The 18,570-nt window shown below is 45.7% G+C and overlaps 1 protein-coding gene across 2 annotated transcripts; it reads right to left on the bottom strand.

Moving 5' to 3' along the window:
- Positions 1–736: 736 nt before the first annotated feature.
- Positions 737–12,048, bottom strand: LOC121612319 (6-phosphofructo-2-kinase/fructose-2,6-bisphosphatase 2-like). Of its 2 annotated transcripts, XM_041945128.1 has the most exons (17): positions 11,926–12,048; positions 11,092–11,271; positions 9,946–10,071; positions 9,377–9,473; positions 9,045–9,111; positions 8,880–8,954; positions 8,734–8,790; positions 8,508–8,632; positions 7,691–7,898; positions 6,916–7,062; positions 6,726–6,830; positions 6,477–6,606; positions 4,416–4,478; positions 4,261–4,325; positions 2,652–2,852; positions 1,889–1,946; positions 737–1,810 (listed from the first exon to the last, which is right to left on the bottom strand). In XM_041945128.1, exons 2-16 carry the CDS (start codon positions 11,180–11,182, stop codon positions 1,893–1,895), a joined length of 1,611 nt encoding a protein of 536 aa, XP_041801062.1. In that variant the 5' UTR covers positions 11,183–11,271; positions 11,926–12,048; the 3' UTR covers positions 737–1,810; positions 1,889–1,892. The 2 variants fall into 2 exon arrangements, with proteins under 2 accessions (XP_041801062.1, XP_041801063.1); XM_041945129.1 differs by lacking the exons at positions 737–1,810; positions 1,889–1,946; positions 2,652–2,852 and adding an exon at positions 2,860–4,123.
- Between the last annotated feature and the right edge of the window lie 6,522 nt (positions 12,049–18,570).

The following is an 18,570-nucleotide window of genomic DNA, read 5'->3' as shown; positions in this document are numbered from 1 at the left end:
GAACGTCAGCTTCAGGCCTCGCTGTGACCCGAACCTTTGCGGCCTGACGAGTGTCTGGACAGTTAAACGCAAATTTAAGCGTTATTAAAGGACGTTATCGCATAAAATGTGCCACGTTTTATGTTCATTCAACGGTGTTTTTCTCTAAAACTGAGAGTGACACACACATTAACGTGCATCCCTTTCCCTCACTTCTTTGTTTAATGTCTGCAATCAGCCTGGAAATTAATCAGAGCTTTTTATCTGAATCCACTCATTCGAGGGTCGTTTCAGGCGTCACGGCAACTTGCAGATTAAATTCTCTGAAATACAACTGATTGCATGATGTTTCCCTGGTGACTCACTCAGCCGATAACACTCATTTAAAGCGTTTCACATTTAGATCATGAAAATCATTACAAACAGAGCAAACTGTTGCACAGGATGCATCATTTGTTCGGTCACAAAAACTAGAAACTGTGTGATTTCTGTCTCACTCTGACAACAACACGTCTCACCATCAACATCTGAATCACGTGTCTCTAGCCGGTTTGGAAAGATGTGTGAAATACGCCGTTTGAACCGCGTCTATGTCACGTTCTGGTTTCTGGGCTCGGGTGATGTTCGCCTCTCCACTCTTTAGGGACATGAAGTCCAGCAAACAGGAAGGATACTCCCAATGAGCTCACACACACACGTCTTCACCAGACTCACACCACTCTCACAGACTGTGGAACAAACAGGAGTCAGTGTAAAAATTGCTTAAAATGAACTTTATTAAATGAAACATGTACAGCACAGTGTGGAAAGCTCTTTTCAAGACATCCAAATGTATTGCCAACCCGTCAGTCGAGGTGAAACACACGTATATGCTAAAATATTTTAAATACTCTTGATTACGACGATCACAGCTTTGCAGTCCTTTAAATAAAGGCACTTTTTCAACGATTAATTCATTCCTAATATTAAAATCAAAATCATGTGAAAGGATGTTATTTATGACTAGGCGGTGCTTCAACATACAGTATCTTTGTTACATCTGATTTGCTTTTTAAACATCCGCTGCTGTTGAAAAATCACATTACGTTGGAAGTATTCGCATCAGTTTTGTGGCGTTCAAATAAGATCAGCTGTACAGGATGGCAGTGGGCGGCTGAATGCACTGAAGCTGTTATCTGAGTAGAAGGCAGCACGTAAAGGCAGGCGTCGTTGGAGAGAACAGGGGAATGATTGGAGCTGCTGCGTTTTATAGGGCGAGACGACACATTTCTTTTCTTTTTACGGCTCGTGTCCGCCCTCTGCGAGCCGAGCCTCGATTTAATGCGCTTGAAACATAAAACTATTGCTACATCTTGTCAGACCACCCGAGGAAGGATGGGCATTTCCTGGGAATGTTCAAATAGGTAGAAAAACAAAGGCTGTGCATGGCTTCCTTCAATAGAGGCACAGTCTTACGGTAAGCTTCAAATGAGGTATACAGCTTACAATCAACCGGTTCTCAACTAACACAGCATCATGTGACTGCACACTACAGTGTGTGCAGTGTGCAAGGAGCTAATGGATGGGTTTTCTTCACTACAGGTCTTTACATTATATATCTGAGGTGGGTTGTAGCCTGGATTTGAAGGCTGCTGTGCAAAAGTATTAAGTTCATGTGTGTAGGGTGCACACTCACGCTAACACTCACATAACCTACCTAAACCAGAGATAACACATTCAGGGTCACACAGGTGTGGAGTGTAATGCGGTGCTTTAGAATACAATGGCTGAAGCTGGTTGGGATTTGACTGCTGGTCCTCAGATCTGGTGACACACCCGTGTGGAGAAAAGCCTGAGATAAACGGCAAAAGAAAAAGGTGTGAGATACGTGGGGAGGAGGGTGCAGGTGCGAGGAAAAGGCTGAAAATACCTCTTTAACTGCGAACGCAGTCGTTCTCGTCCGCCGCACTGAAGCCGTTCACAGAGTCCTGCAGGATGCAGGAGAGAGAGAGCAGACTGCATTAATAAAAAAACACCGAACCAAAAGAGGAATGAGGTGTTTGTTTTGACTGGAACCGACTGAACATTAAAATCTGAGCTCAGCAGCCGGAGTGAAACGCTCCCTTTCTGTCCCTTTCCTGTCTTTGAAGTGCAGTGAATTTAATAAAGGTCACTTTGTGGGCAACAACACGGGCAAAAAAAACACTGGAAAAAACTATAGTTAGTTCAAAAACAAACATAAAGCTTCAGACTTCATCAGACTTATTTCACTCCTCTATTCATCTTTCATTTGCTTCAATCTTTTGGATTTTAGATTATCTGTGTAGATCCTGGCACACATTTAATTAACTTGCTATTCCCAGAGCAATACCTCCCGTCCTCCTCACCACATTTGGTCCAGGGCTTGTTTGTATCTCACTAACATACGTGTAGCATAATGAAAGTGAAACATGTTGCACGGGGACAAATAAGTAAAGGTAAATGACAGAATAGATAAACCGAAGAAATAAACCTACTGGTTGCAGGAGGAGAATTATATTTCATTTTACACTCAATTTTTATCATCTAACTAATAATATTAGTATTTATTGATGTATTCAGTTTTATTTTTGGACCAACAAAAGGCAGCTTTGCTGGTTTCACAGGTTAATATGAATTCACAGTATTTTGTTAACATTTGTCTCTATACTGACCTCGCCTTGTAGCAGCTCTGCCCCCTCAGACGCCTCAGAGAAGTGCATGCTGGGTAAAGTTGGGGCCTGGGACATGCGGGCCTGCGGAGGGTTGCCCACGCTGTAGAGACGAGGCCGTTTAATCTGGTCTTGGCTGGACAGCGGAGTGAAGCTGTTCCGTCGGTGGAAAGCCGGCGGCACAGCATCTGTTCTGGCTTTACTCTGACGGGTGAAGAAGAAGAGTGAAGGTGGACTGATTAACAAGCTTTTTTTTTTCATGTGACACTAATTAAACCTCCCCTGCTCCAGGTCTGAAATCAGTGTGTGCTGCGGTGAGTGACTGTGCGAAGGCAAAGGAACAAAACAACTGCAGAGACAAACAGCCATGCTGTTGTGATGTTGGTCTCAGCAGACAGAAGGTTTCTCAGCCCTTTTAACAAGAGGTTCCTCGGTGAATGTGGTTACGCGCTAACACCCACTCTGTCTGGGTTTCGACACTCGTCACTCGTCAGCGCAGGCTCTGGGACAGACATGGACCTGTCTGATTAGGGGTGTGTGACACGGGGATTCCCGGACACTGATGTGTGTCACTTATGTGCGCACTAACAAACAATCAGTCCTGATTAATAACTTACTCGGCTTGTTTATTCTCTTTATTCACACGGAATGCATCATTTTTGTTCTTACGTTCGGATGGAGCAGAAAGACGCACTGATGTGCAAACCGAGCTGCGACCTCCGGGGCTGAAAAATGAAGCCAAAAAACTGCAGTTCCTTGAACGCCCACTTGATGCTGGTTCCAAAAGCAAGTCAATCCCCATAGACCACCATATTAACATGCAAAAACTTACAGCATAAATAAATATGGTTACATCCTGGTCCAAAAAACAGTTTTGGTATCTGTAGCTGATTACCTTGTTTTAATATTTGTCTGTTAAAAATGAAGCAGAGCCAGCAGCTGCTCAGCTTAGCCTAAAGGAGAACAGGGAACAGCTAGCCGGGCTCATTCAAAATCTCCAAAGCAGCTACTCTGACACTCTGACACACGCATTTACTGAGGTTACATGCTGGACTATGTCTTATGCCGAGCCAAAATATAGTCAGGCTAGCAGTTTCCCTCCGTTTTCAGTCTTTATGCTAAGATAGGCTAATCGGCTGCTAGCCATCACTTCATATGTAATGGACCGATGTGAGAGTGGTATCCTTTTTCTTAGCTAACTCTGGGCAAGAAGGCAAGATACCCAACATGTTAAACTATTTCTTTGAAGTCGTGTCTCCTCTTTTAACGCCTGTAGAGATCAGAGATTGTGCATGTGAGGCTGCTTCCACAATGATTGAGAATGCTGAAGCATAATATATAAACATGCCCTTACATAACTGTCAGAAAAACTGAGTTTGCACGTTTCTCTCTGTGAGGACACAGAGTTTTTGTTGGACCTACTCAGAGTTTTATGCATCTGGTGGCTGGACTTCTGGATATCTGGCTCCTGAAAGCTGAAACAGCAGTGTGTAATTTTAGAGGCCTGGTCAGAGCACTTTGTCCAGTCATGGACACGACTATGAACAGAGGAACAACAACAACAACCACTGCATATTTACGTTACAAAACAATCAAAAGGTCAGGAGCTTACTAATGGTCTGTCCCGGTGAGTGTTGACAGCCTCCACCTTCAAGTCAAACAGGTCCACTTTACAGCCTGGTAGAAGGAGACAGGAGAAAAAACGGTCATGACCTCACAAAGGAAAAAGTTAGGTTTTGCTGAGCTATGAACAGTGAAGTGACTTACCATAAGCCACAGGGGTCAGTTTTAGGACAGTGTGCAGGGGACACTTCAAGTAGGGTAGATCATCTGTGCCAATGAAAAGAAAATAAACGTGAGACTTTCTGTGCTGTCGTTATATCCAGAAATGTTTGTGTGTCCAGCTACATGTGAGAGGATTTTCTCTCATGTTTGGGATGACATACCACTCAGCACGGACCGCTGTAAAGCTCATGCTGTGCTTTATGAGGAACGGGACGCGACTGCTGTGTTCAGACATTTCCCACAGGAGGATGCAGCGGGATAAAATGCCAGTCAGAGCTGCACCCACACTGGTGGGTTTAAGCTGTGGTTTAGACTTTTAACAGATGCTGCAGCGGCAACCGCTTCCTCTGCTGCCTGACGCAACCCGTCTGCCAAAGCCTAATTATGGATTTGTTTTTGAGCTGCATTTTCCACACTAGCGACCCGCTTATGATTCATGTTTATTTTTTCACCTCACGCGCATTTCAACACTTTTATTTGACGTATTTACATGCAAGCATCCTTTTTTTCCAGATGAACGAGGTTCAAAAGCCTGAGTCCACTTCTGTTTCATAGTTTTTTAGAGACTAAAACAGGAATTCTCCCGACAGCATAAAAAGATATGTTGGCATTTATGATCCTGTAAAAATTTCTGTCATTGACACTCTTATTATTGTGGAGAACATCAGCACTCAAGAAGCTGGAGGTGCATCAAACAACATCCACTCGGCTTCATCCGATCTACAGATCCAGCTGATTCAGTATCTCTACATATCCTCTCACCTGATTGGTTGAATCTTTGCACACATCATTCAGTGCAGAATTGTGGCTGTCGTACGGCTTTAAAATGAATCATCTTCCACAGAACTTTAAGCCAGAGGGGAGTCTGAATAAAACGATACACCTGTTCTTCTCTTCATCTGGTCGTGTGCAGCTGCCTGAAGGCTTTAGGTCATATTTTCATAGTGATGGATCATGCAGCATTGATCATTAAAGCCACTGTGCATTGAATTTGAAAATTCCGGATTTTGGCGCCCCCTTGTGATGGCATCAAAAACCCTGTGTGCTTAGACAGTTCACTGCAGGTACCCTCAGCTAAATCTCTACAGTAATTACAGATCTAAATGCTGAGAGGGTCTATTTTGAACAGGTCTTTGCAGTGGTCTGAAGCTTACATACAGCACCTCCTTACAAGCTCCTCACTTCCTGTATGTCTAATCCTGTTACATGAATTAAGGGCACATGGACTTCCAGAGCAAGGTCGGGTGACGCCTGGAAAAGGAGGAATTAAAACCAGTTTGACTAGTTTGCGACAATCTGGTGTTCCTGTACTTGTGAAGGACATAAATAAGATAACCACATATTATGAGTCTCATGCAGCTGACGGTGCATCACATGCTATTATTTTAGCTACTTATTTTTTTCTACAATACAAACGCCTCCCTCCATTCAGGCACCGCTCTCATGTCTTTGCACTGATAACTGCACCATCGCAAATCCACAAAGTACGACGACAGCAGACGAATAAGAAAAGCACACTTCAAGGTCACAAGCGGGCCTAAATGTTGTGCTGCTAAACAACAAAAACCTCATGCATGTTTTTGTAATCATGGTGTGGTTTGCAAATTGCTACTCGCCCACTCCAGCTGCACTTAGCCAATTGTCTTTACAGCAAATCTGCAAACCAGAGTGCAGCATTTTATGTGCAGTTAGCTTTGTATCATGGCTGCAGAAGCTTCATTAAGGTTTTCATTTGATATACTGGTCTTCAGGTGGTACTGAATATCTCTCCGGTGTGTCTTCAACATCCCCTTCAGAAACGTTTAGTTTAGCTGCAACTTGGCTCTATTTTTCAGTACTCAGGGCACCAATAAGGCCTCGAATTACTTCACGAAGCTGTTTTGCTAAAGCACCGTTAAATAAGTGTCCCTTGAGTAAAATTATCATCGAGGTTTTAGATAAGTGATAAAAACACAGCTGTTAGCAGCGACTCAACAGTAAATGTGTCTTAATAAAGCAAGGCGCTGTGTAGGCATGCATCATGTTCCTGTTTTTGCATTTAACCTGCGCTCTTGTCCAGGAAATAGGCGAGCAAGCAGCGCATGACGGCCTGATGACAGATGACCAGCACGTTGCCCTGTCGCTCCAGCTCCATGATAACTGGCTCCAGCCGCTGAACCAGGTCCTGGTAGGACTACAGACAGAGGAAAGTTCCCTTTGATTCAGTTTTCAAAGATTATTTTCTGTGCTGCCGACTGATCAGGAACACATTAGAGGCCTAACATCAGTTTGAAGGGAAGACGCAGCTCTTACCTCTCCTCCAGGGTAGCGGTAATGGTACTTGTCCTGGTCCCTCATGGCAAACTCCTCTGGGTATGTTTCCTCAATCATCTTATACGTCATGTCTTCACACACTCCCTGAAGCACAAAGTCATAAAAACACTAAAATCAATCTGTGGCACACCCTCACGGTGTCCTTTCTGTGATGAATCAGAGGACATACAGCGTCTATTTCATTCAGGATCTTCCACTGCTCGTAGGGAACTCCCAGCTCCTCCGCCGTCTGAATGGTGCGTCTCAGCTGGCTGGTCCAAACTTTCAGGTCCGACAGACGATGCTCTTCCACAAAACCCTTCAGGGCTGCTGCAAACTGAACACATGAACATATGAAAGAGAGTTTAGATCTGACACCTCAACGAAGAGCAGAGGTTACAGAGTGGATGAATTCTGAGCGAATTCTTCTCATAATGGCCCAAACATCTGTTGATGTGTAACAGCATCACACCATCTAACTGCACTTATGCTTGAAACTTTGTTGTAGATTTCTCAAGGCAATCTAAATTCATAAAAGCTTGTTAAATTGTGCTGTACAACATATTAAAGGTCTAGTCTGACACTTTGGCATACATGATTTGCTTTCTTTCTTTCGTTGGATGAGAGGATGGCTGCCACTCTCATATATGCCCACTGAATATGAAGCTAGAGCCAGCAGCTGGTTAGCTTAGCTTAGCACAAAGACTAGAAACAGGGGGACACTGATGGCTAATCAACACTTTATATCACTTTTGTTCAATCCATAAAAAAGAAAGAATTTGAGGCAGGCTACCAGTTTCCCCTTGTTTCTAGTCTTTATGCTAAGCTAAGCTAAGCCTCTGACTGTAGATTCATATTTGAAAAGACTGATATGAGAGCAAAATGTTGAATTATCCCTTTAAGACCTTTGGAGACGCTGCTATCTCCATAAAGAAGCATAAGGGGGAGGTGACTTGCTAAAGCACCTGTCTTCCTCTCTTTGACAGTTCGGAGTCTCCCCCGATGCGTCCCTCCTCATTGTGATGGCTCTCTCCGTGCCGACAGAGGTAGATGGAGTGGGAGTGTACGTGGATGTTCATGAGGTAGTACACGATTTTACTTTGGATGTAGTCCTGCACCCTGTTGACCAAGAAACGACGGCCGACGTTGATGACCTGGATGAAGGACAGGTTCCTGTGGGTCAAGGCGAATGGAGGACAACAGAAAGGGAGTCAGTCATACAAACATAAGTCAAAAGTGACTCAGGGATATCTTGTACTTCTGCTGTAGTCTAAATATCCTGATATTTCATCCAACGCACACGTCAGAACATTAGACAAGATTCAAGAAGATCAACAACTGTTCCTTAAGTTAAATTAAGTATGTGGTGCTGTCCTCGTTCAGTTACTTTATCTATTTAAATACACTCAAACATTCTGAAAATATTTTCTTTCAAATACTTAAGAAATCGAGCAAACCAGCCAGTTTACAGGAGCTAAAAAAAGCCTCTGAGTCAGTGGTTTTCCTGGAACCATGACCTAACTTTCTGACAAAATAAATAAAAACACTGTATATCAGCTGCACAAATCAAAACCCATTAAAGATAATAACCATCTGTATTAAAAAATAAGCGTCTGTCTCCACCTGCTGGACAGTTTCTGCAAGTAAGTGTTCTTTCCAACAGATAATCGACATTTTGACATTTAGGTCTCAATGATTTTTGCACAAATTGGTTTAATGTTTAGCAGTGTTAAAAAACAAAGAAACGCAACTAGAAGCGTCCTAAACAAAGTGGCCTCTTACTTGTCGTGTTCGTCCGGATCTAAAGGCTGATAGGTCACTTTGTAACACTCTATCCTCTTCAGAAAATCCTCCATGACACTTTCTCTGTCCCTCTCAGGGTAGTCTGGGCTGGACACCTTCACATCCTTTGTAAAGAGACGTTTGTAGAGGTGATTCACCGCAACAAGGACCGCAAGGACAAAAGTCTGCTCGTAATTGAGCTTAAAGGCAGAGACGCATCATTTACCAGGATATTTGTAGCGATGACATCTGGATCGTCACATATGGATTCTACAAAAAACACCTAAAACAAGACGTTAATCATTAGAAATCATTATTCATGTGAAAATATATTATCTGAGCTAAAGTGATTAAATCATCAATGTGTCTCACCTTGTATGCATTATCCTTTGCAAAATTAAGGATGAGTTCTCGTCTCTCTCTGGTCGTGTTGGTGGCATCAAAAACCTGACAGGCGACAGAGGATATTCAGACCAAATCAAACTGAAATGAATGTCTACGAACAGCAAATACAGACACAGTCTTGTGCTTCCTTACAGCGATCTGGCCTCCCTCCTCATTCAGATAGGCCTTGACATCCTGCAGAGCCACCAAGGCACACTGTCTGTGCAAACACAATAAGAGCATTGATCAGGAAATCAAAGCTATTCGATGCATCTTCAAGATACAATGTGCTGTGATAATTGCATTCCCATTTGTTAAACAAACACTGCGCAGTCAAAAGAGGCATTTGCATGGCGAGCCAACACCAGGTGTTTTACACAGCTGAGTAACCACGACAGAAAGCCCCCTGTAGCACATGCAGGGGGACGAATGTGGGTCCATCTACATCGAAGGAGATGAAGATAAAGAGGAACTCTCTTACTCACTTTCTAATTTCCATTGCTTCTTTATTGTCATGTCTGAAGAAGTCGTAGGACTTGTATGACTTCACTGCTTCTCTCCTATAAACTCCAAGGTTAAATACTGCGCAGGGAGAAAATCAAGAGAGAGACACGCAAAGGTCGTGACAAGGTTTACAGTATGTTCTCTGCCGAGGCGCCGGCCTTTATCTCAGCTGAGCGGGCCAAACCAGTTCTCCTGGTTCTGCATTCTGCTTATATGACAACATAAGTGTACAAGTGCAAACAAAGCCATTCAATCAGGGGTGCTGACATAAATACAACTGCATTAACACAACATAGCCTTGGGCACAAGATTTTCAGTAAAGTAACATCTGTCATTACAGGCTTTATAAAGGAAAAATGTATCGGGGCGCCAACCCGCCTCAAGCTCCCTGCAGGTGCACATCACAAAACACTTTCATTTTACAGTCACTCTGATATCTCCCAGGACTCACAGAGGCGCTGAATCAAACCTTAACCCGATTCTTATCGGTTTAATTTCCTGTGGACAAATCAAAGGTTACAGCAGGGGGTAAAACTGCTTCTGTACTGACCCTTAGTTGGCACTCCAATCCAGTTGAGGTAGCGTGTCAGCTTCTTGGACATGTAGGTTTTCCCCCTTGCGGGCAACCCAATCATCACTATCACAGTTGGAGAATTGGTCATGTAGGAGGCCCAAGCTGCAATAAGCGCGCACACGCACGCACACGCACGCACACACACACACACACACACACACACACACACACACACACACACACACACACACACACACACACACACACACACACACACACACACACAGAGATTTTTGTTATTTAAGCATACAAAGACATTTGACCTAAACAACCTCTTCACAAACTGTTTGGTCCCTTTTGTAATAAAAGGGCAGATGTGCATATTGTACACACAAAGCAGGGAGCAGGAGGGTTATGAAATAATCCAATGTCACCCCTGCGGTGTGCGTCTACCAGCTGGTTAACTTGTATTTTAACATTTCCGCCATGCCATCGTCATCTCTCCACTGCTGGTTAATGTTTCTCAGAGACCTGCCGCTGTGTGACCCAGTGAACAGTTCCACTATGACCTTGTTTGGGACATGGAATGAAAAATATTCCAAAAGCATTTTTTTTCTCCCTTTTCTTTCTGAGTCCACTGAAGACCATCCTCAGCTCAGAGAAAACAAGTGTCATAACAAAGAGCTGGCGAGTCCAGACCTGACTGGAGATTCTTCAAACAGATGTCTGCAGCAGGAATGTTTTTTGACACATTTTGATGGAATCGTTTTAGATCCATCTCACATTCCTGCGTCAAGATACCTCAAATTCTGAGGAGCTCTGTGCCATGTTTACATGGCTGAACATTGACCCTGCTCATTACAGTGTGTTGCACTTGTAGCACCTGCTGTTACAAATACGCCCACACACTGTGCACAATATTAAAATTACAGAAGGCGTGTCAAAGTTGACATTTAGCAATCAATGACTGCTGAAACCTTATCGCCTTTCTTTACTCATGTCCAACAGAGTGAGAAATGTGATTACAAGAACCATTTAGAGCACAGTGGTAATGCATTACATTGCAGAAAATCACAGTTGACGTGCACAGAGTTCAGTAATTAATACAGAACAGATTAGTGTGTCAGGTAATGAGTGAACATTTAACCTTTGGTGCACGCAGAGGAAAAACAAACCACTTACAGCACTTCTTCTCATTGGTCCTGAGGTCCGTCCTCTTGGACTCCGCTGAGCCGTCCAAGGCGGCTGCAGGTCTCTGCAGTCTGGCAGCCATGACCGCTCTGATCTGCGTCCTGCTGTCCTGTCTCGGCTGGTCTGGGGACAGCGAGCTTTGGTCACTGGTAAGATGAGGTCAGCATCTCTCTGAGGACAGGATGTAGCTGTATCATATCATCATCGTCCTAAGCATCACACCTATCATGTCACCTGATGATACAGCAGGTTACAGCTGACAGGTGACAACTGATGCTCAGATCCTGTGTAAGGTGATAATACAGTCAGATATTTTAAGATGCTGAAGACAGCAAGTACAGGAATCTCTGGAGGACACTGAATATTTTTTTTAAAATCAATAATCAATTGCTTGTGCACTTGTTTCAGGGCTGCAACTAACTATAATTTCCATTAACAATTAATCTGTTGATTACTTCCTGGCTTCACTAAACTGTTGGCTCCATAAAAATGCCAAAAAAATGCCCAAGATGACATGTTTAAAAAGCCACACACAGCAAGCTAGTTAAGCATAATGAGGTCAAAGCAGTGAAGTAACAGGTTAAATTCAACATTTCTGCCTGGAAGACATCTGTTAGTTACAAAAAAAAGCAAGCTTTATATCACTGTGTTGTCCTGCCACACACTGCAGAGCTGTTCATGAACGTTACATGAACACTAACCTGACGGTCACTTCTGGCCTTCAAAGTTCATCACTTCTGCTTTTAGGGAAAAGAAGCGTCGCATAAAAAGACAAAGAAAAGCAGAGGAGCGTTAAAGTGAAGGCGAAACTCAAATGTTACTCACCACAAATCAGCAGGTGCCTGGAGATATGCGTCTTCTTTTCTTTGTTACGTTGCCATCAGTTGGCTTTGACCGCCGCCGGAGGCTCCGTCTTCTTCCCGGATGTTTTAGCTCCTCCTCCTCGCCGGTGACTGCTGCTGCCGGAAGTTCACCGCTGTCTACTGCTTCCGGTTGTGCTTCACAAAAATAAAATCTTTTAACGACAGCATCTCTTGGAATATTTAAGAATTTATTTATTTTTTTAATAACGCCAACAAGTATTAAAGCAAAAAAATAATAAACTCACTGACCATTTATGAGCATCATATGAGTAAAAGATTTTTTAAACACGTTATGAGCAGTGGTGGAAGAAGTACAAAGATCTTTTACCTCTGTGAAGGTAGCAATTTCATTGTATAAAAATATGCCATTACAAGGAAATAATCTGCAAAATTGTACTTAAGTACATACAGCAAGTATTAGAATAGCAGCAAAATACACTGTAGGCATCAAAGGTAGGCTTGTGGAAGTGGCATTGTTTGTAAAGATAATGCAGGATACTTCTCACGTTTCGACTCGGAGGCGTGAGTCTCATTTATTCATTTTTCAACACCGTTAAAACATGGCGCTGCGCATGAACAGTAATGCTGCATGTGTAAACATCACCGGAACATATCATAACCAGAACTCTTAAAGTGACCGCACGTATTATGCGCAGTGAAACATTAAAACCTACGAATTAACACAGAACTGAACACAAGTGTACAAAGGTGAATTATGCATATATCTGTAAACGCTAAGAGCGCTACACATGTCCCCCCAGAATTCACTGTACAATCAAAACCTGAGACACAAGTCATTGATAATCAAAACCTGAGAAACAATTTAACGATTAGGCGGGCGAATCAAACGTCCACAGCGGCTCCGCTGAATGGGAGGTAATGGAATGGGAGGCAATGCAACTGCCTGTGGGGCAGCCCCGGAGGAAGGCGTTGGCGTAACAGGGGCGGGCGGCGGAGGCCTAACCCTGGGACGGCCTCGTTTTGGGGGTTGTGCCAACTCAACTGGCCTGGCTAGATCCAGGTGAGCTGGTTTAAGACGGTCCACAGACACACATTCCTGTTTGCCCCCAACGTCTATCACAAAGTGCTTGTCCCCTGTCTCTATGACACGGAAAGGGCCTTCATAAGGTGGGCGGAGAGGCCCACGGTGACCATCCACACGGATGAAAACGTATTCAGTGGACTGTAGGCCACTGGGGACATGAGTGTTCGGTGAACCATGGCAGGACGTAGGGAGTGGAGCAAACAGCCTGGCATTGTCTAATAGGTTAGACCGCTGATGTGTGGCTGACCAAGGGGCTGTGGCGCTAGGCATGAAATCCCCAGGGACCTGCAATGGCTGGCCGTAAACCAGCTCTGCTGAGGAGGTCTGCAGGTCTTCCTTCGGCGCTGTCCTGATGCCAAGCATGATCCAGGGGAGCCTGTCTGCCCACGAACTGTCCTTCAAACTGGCCCGCAGGGAGGCTTTCATGGATCTGTGGAAACGCTCACAGAGGCCATTGCTCTGGGGATGATAGGCCGTAGTACGGTGTAGTTTAACTCCCAGGTTTTCAGCGACAGCGTTCCAAAGTTCGGAAGTAAACTGAGCACCACGGTCTGAGGAAATGTCTGACGGGGTGCCAAAACGGGACACCCAGGTGCCAATGAACACACGTGCAACGTCTGCTGACGTTGTGGAGGACAGTGGAACGGCCTCTGCCCACCGTGTGGTCCTGTCTACCATCGTCAACACGTGAGTGTAGCCCTGTGAGGGTGGTAGTGGACCGACTAGGTCAATGTTGACGTGGTCAAACCGCCGCTCCGGCACTTCGAAGCACTCCAGTGGAGCTTTTGTGTGACGGTGTACCTTAGCACGTTGGCATGCCACACAAGTGCTCGCCCAGTCCCTCACGTCTTTCTTAAGCCCATGCCACACAAACTTTTCTGCCACCAGCCGCTGCGAGGCTTTGGTGCCTGGGTGCGAGAGGCCGTGGACGGCGTCAAACACAGTCCGCCTCCACTTTGCAGGCACAACAGGCCTTGGTGAGCCCATGGAGATGTCGCAAAGCAGAGTGGTGCCAGCATCGTCGAACGCCACCTCTTGCAGTTGTAGACTAGTTGTGGATGAGAGGCAAGCCTGCACGTCCGGGTCTGTGGCCTGATCTGCTGCCATGCTGCTGTAGTCCAGGCCGAGGTGGACTGCCCCCGCAAGCGCACGGGAGAGGCAGTCCGCGACATGGTTGTTCTTTCCTGAGATGTGTACAATGTCCGTCGTGAACTCAGAAATGTATGTGAGCTGACGCTGCTGCCTGCCCGACCATGGCTGAGTGACTTTGGACATGGCAAAACTCAGTGGCTTGTGGTCCACAAAAACGGTGAACCGGCGCCCTTCCAGTAGTGAACGAAAGTGTCTGATGGCCAGGTACACGCCAAGTAGCTCTCTGTCGAAAGTGCTGTACTTCTGTTCACTGGGGCGCAACTGCCTGCTGAAAAAGGCCAGAGGCTGCCAAGCGTTACCCACCCACTGCTCGTAGACCCCACCCACCGCAAAATCTGAGGCGTCCGTGGTGAGTGCAATTGGGGCGGAGGGGGCAGGATGTGCCAACATTGCGGCCTTAGCCAGGGCCACCTTAGCATCCGCGAAGGCCTTGTCCCTCTCTGCTGTCCAGTCCACTGCACGTTTAGGTTTTCCGCCTTTTAAAGCTTCATACAGGGGTCACATGGTTTGGGCGGCTTTGGGCAGAAAACGGTGGTAAAAATTAACCATGCCAAGAAACTCCTGTAAGGCTTTGACAGTGACTGGGCGTGGAAAAGTGGTGATGGCTTCCACCTTCGATGGGAGAGGGACAATCCCGTCCTTTGTGACTCTGTGTCCCAGAAAGTCAATGGCGGACAGGCCGAACTCGCACTTGGCTGGGTTGACTATGAGCCCGTGCTCCGTGAGTCGCTCAAAAAGTGTGCGAAGGTGTGACATGTGCTCTGACAGGGATGAGCTTGCCACAAGGACATCATCAAGGTACACAAAAACAAAAGGCAGGTCCTGTAGCACAGAGTCCATGAGCCGCTGGAAAGTTTGAGCTGCATTCTTGAGCCCAAAAGGTGTGCGCAGGTACTCAAACAACCCAAAAGGTGTGATCACAGCTGTTTTTGGGATGTCGCTGGGGTGCACGGGCACCTGATGATAACCTCTGATTAAGTCCACCTTTGAAAAAATCACTTTACCAGCCAAGTGTGCAGAAAAATCCTGGATGTGCGGAACTGGGTAGCGGTCAGGCGTTGTCGCGTTGTTGAGCCGCCGGTAATCGCCGCAAGGGCGCCAGCCTCCCCCAGGTTTGACAGCGAGGTGAAGGGGTGAGGCCCAAGGACTGTTAGAGCGTCGAACAATCCCCAAGCGCTCCATGGCCTCGAACTCCGCCTTTGCTGCTGCAAGTTTCGTTGGCTCGAGGCGCCGAGCGCGGGCGTACACAGGCGGGCCAGCGGTGGCTATGTGGTGCTCGACGCCGTGCTTGGCAGTGGTGGAGGAGAAGGTGGGTTGCGTGAGTGCTGGGAACTCGGCGAGCAGCCGCTGGAAATCGTTCGTGTTAGAGAGCAGACTGGAAAAGTGCACTGTGTCAGAGTCAGTGGGCATGCATGCATAAGAGCAGAAAGTGACAGCGTCGATCAAGCGGTGATTTTTAACGTCCACCAACAGTCCATACGCACATAAAAAGTCGGACCCTAAGAGTGGTACGGCCACCTTGGCCGTCACAAAGTCCCAGCCAAAACGCTGCCCCCCAAAACACAGTTCAACGTGTCTTGTGCCATACGTACGGATGGGACTGCCATTGGCGGCTTCCATGGGGGGGCCGTGGGTATCAGCCACCACGTCCACCTGTGAAGCAGGCAGAAGGCTCCGTTGTGCCCCTGTGTCGCAGAGGAAACGCCGGCCAGAGATGGAGTCGCGGATGAAGAGCAGCCTGCCAGTATGGCCGACACTCACGGCCACTAGTGAGCGCCGGCCTTGAAGTTTCCCACTCCACTGTAGCTGCATGGAGAGCGGCAACGTTTAGCCTTGGGGCCAAACTTCGCATGGTAGAAACACACACCTGAAGAATGCTGACCTGAAGGCTGCTGACGACGAGGAGCTGCTGCTGCGATGAGTAGGTGATCATCCCCTGTCTCGGAGACGCCCCCTGCAGGGAGGAGGGCTGCTGCACAGGGCTGCTGAGAAGCCAGAAAACACTTATCAGCCTCCGCGGCCAGTGCTCTGCAATCAGTGGTCGCAGTGTTGGCCAAAGCAGCTCTCACGTGTGTAGGCAGTTGGCGCAGGAAAAGGTGCATGAACAGAAAATCCGGGTTGTTGTCCCCCAGCAAGTCGAGCATGCGGTCCATTAACTCGGAGGGCTTACTGTCGCCGAGCCCTTGAAGAGAGAAAAGCCGGTTGGCTCTCTCCGCGTCAGACAGTTCAAAAGTTTTAAGCAGAAGTCTCTTCAGTGTTTCATACTTTGTTGTCGTAGGAGGACGTTTAAGAAGGCTCACCACTCTCGATGCCATGGAACTTCCGAGGGCAGACACCACGTAGTAGTATTTAGTGTCGTCGGCGGTAATCTCACGCAAGGCAAACTGTGCTTCCGTCTGAGCAAACCATGCAGAAGCCGAGGATTCCCAGAATTCGGGGAGCTTGAGAGATACAGCGTTGGCCGTCATGGTTAGGCGATCTGGATACGTCCAGCAAACAAACTTCGTTCGGGGTCACCAGTGTGGAAGTGGCATTGTTTGTAAAGATAATGCAGGATACTTCTCACGTTTCGACTCGGAGGCGTGAGTCTCATTTATTCATTTTTCAACACCATTAAAACATGGCGCTGCGCATGAACAGTAATGCTGCATGTGTAAACATCACCGGAACATATCATAACCAGAACTCTTAAAGTGACCGCACGTATTATGCGCAGTGAAACATTAAAACCTACGAATTAACACAGAACTGAACACAAGTGTACAAAGGTGAATTATGCATATATCTGTAAACGCTAAGAGCGCTACAGGCTGCTCTATATGCAAAATGGTACCATTCAGTGTTATATTTATTATATATATTGTATGATTATTATTGTTGATGCATTTTCTTTTTTTTTTTTTTACTACTTTCAAGGTTGAGCCAAATTATATGAATTTTATTTGCTGTTGCATCATATTTTATAAGATGATCTAAAATGTACCTCAGCTGTAATGATATGATTTTATTTTGAAGGCAGCCTTGTTTTGGTTATGTTCCGCCGACTTGCCTCATCTGCTGCAGATTCTTTCATACATCATGAAGCCTGCGGGAGGCGCTGTGGTCAGCAGCTTTGAGATGAGAAATTAAATGCTCGTGATCCTGGTCAGACAAGGAGGATGTCACTTAACTCAGAGAGTTCATGTTGTGTTAGTCATACAGTGCTGGAGTCAGTGTTTTGAAGTATTATTCAAGTCATTGTGGGACAGGAAGGTCTCCTTATATTCCAGTACCTCAAATGTCAACCTAACCTTCCTCGTGTTGGTCACACTTCAGATTAAGCACAGCAATGTGAATCATGCACTCACTCACTTAGGAAAACCCTGCAGTATTATGGTGTCACATCAAACTACTTCAGTCACAGTTGCTCTTTTTGCACTTTGGTCCAGTGTTGCATACATTTCATGTCAAAAAGTTGTGGACATACAGCAGAAGAAAGAAAGAATGCATGTAGATAAATACCAGCACAAACGCAGTCCTGGTGGAAATGGCTGCTCTCCTGTTTGGATTTAGTGTCTTTCAAATACTCAGCTGAAAGAATACATGGTGCTAAGCCATCCATTATTCTGGGATACTGCAGAGTAGATGAGAATCAGATTTTATGTGTTATCACCACAAGGGCTCCTTGTAGGTGAGGTATGAGAGGACGAGCGGAGGTGATGTGGAAGGATGGTCGCACATGTGGGGATGAGATAAGCACTGTTTGTTTTACTGCAGTTCTTTTCATTTCCATCTGGTGTCACCGTGTTTTTCACCACTGAGCTGTCTTCACGATATGGACAAAAGTATGTGGACACCTGCACATTCAACCCATACATGACTGTTGAACACTTCATTCCAAAAACACAGACATGACTGTGCTGCTGTAACAGCCTCTGCACTGCTGGGAAGGCTTTCTGCAAGATTTTGGAACCTGACTGCAGGAATTCACTCCCATTCAGCAACAAGAGTGTTAGTGAGGTTGAATACTGACGCTGGGCAATTAGGCGAGTGTTCGAATTAATCTGAACGGACGTCAGAGCTACTCAGGTCAGTCGAGCTGTTGCACAAACCAAACTCAGAGAAACATTTCTTTATTGACCTTATCTGTGTATTGTCATGTTGAAAAAGGAAAGGGCCTTCCCCAAAATGTTGCTTGCACACATTTGTCCAAAATATGTGGCGTTAAGATTTCCCTTATTTAGAACCAAGAGACCTAGAATAAAATCCCCCAGAACAAAATACAAAGTGTGGACACTCGTGTCCATATACTTTTGCTCATATGGTGCATGTCTCTATGCTGTATACTGCAGAGAATTATTTCTTATGACCACGTACTAAGGTGGACCAAATGAAAGTCTTCTGCAGACCCTTGTTTTATTTTAAGGTATA

This window comes from Chelmon rostratus, chromosome 10 (genome assembly GCF_017976325.1).
Source record: "Chelmon rostratus isolate fCheRos1 chromosome 10, fCheRos1.pri, whole genome shotgun sequence".
In the NCBI taxonomy this organism is placed as follows: Eukaryota; Metazoa; Chordata; class Actinopteri; order Chaetodontiformes; family Chaetodontidae; genus Chelmon; species Chelmon rostratus.
The sequence above is the reverse complement of the archived record's forward strand: the minus strand, read 5'-3'. Positions and strand labels throughout refer to the sequence as shown.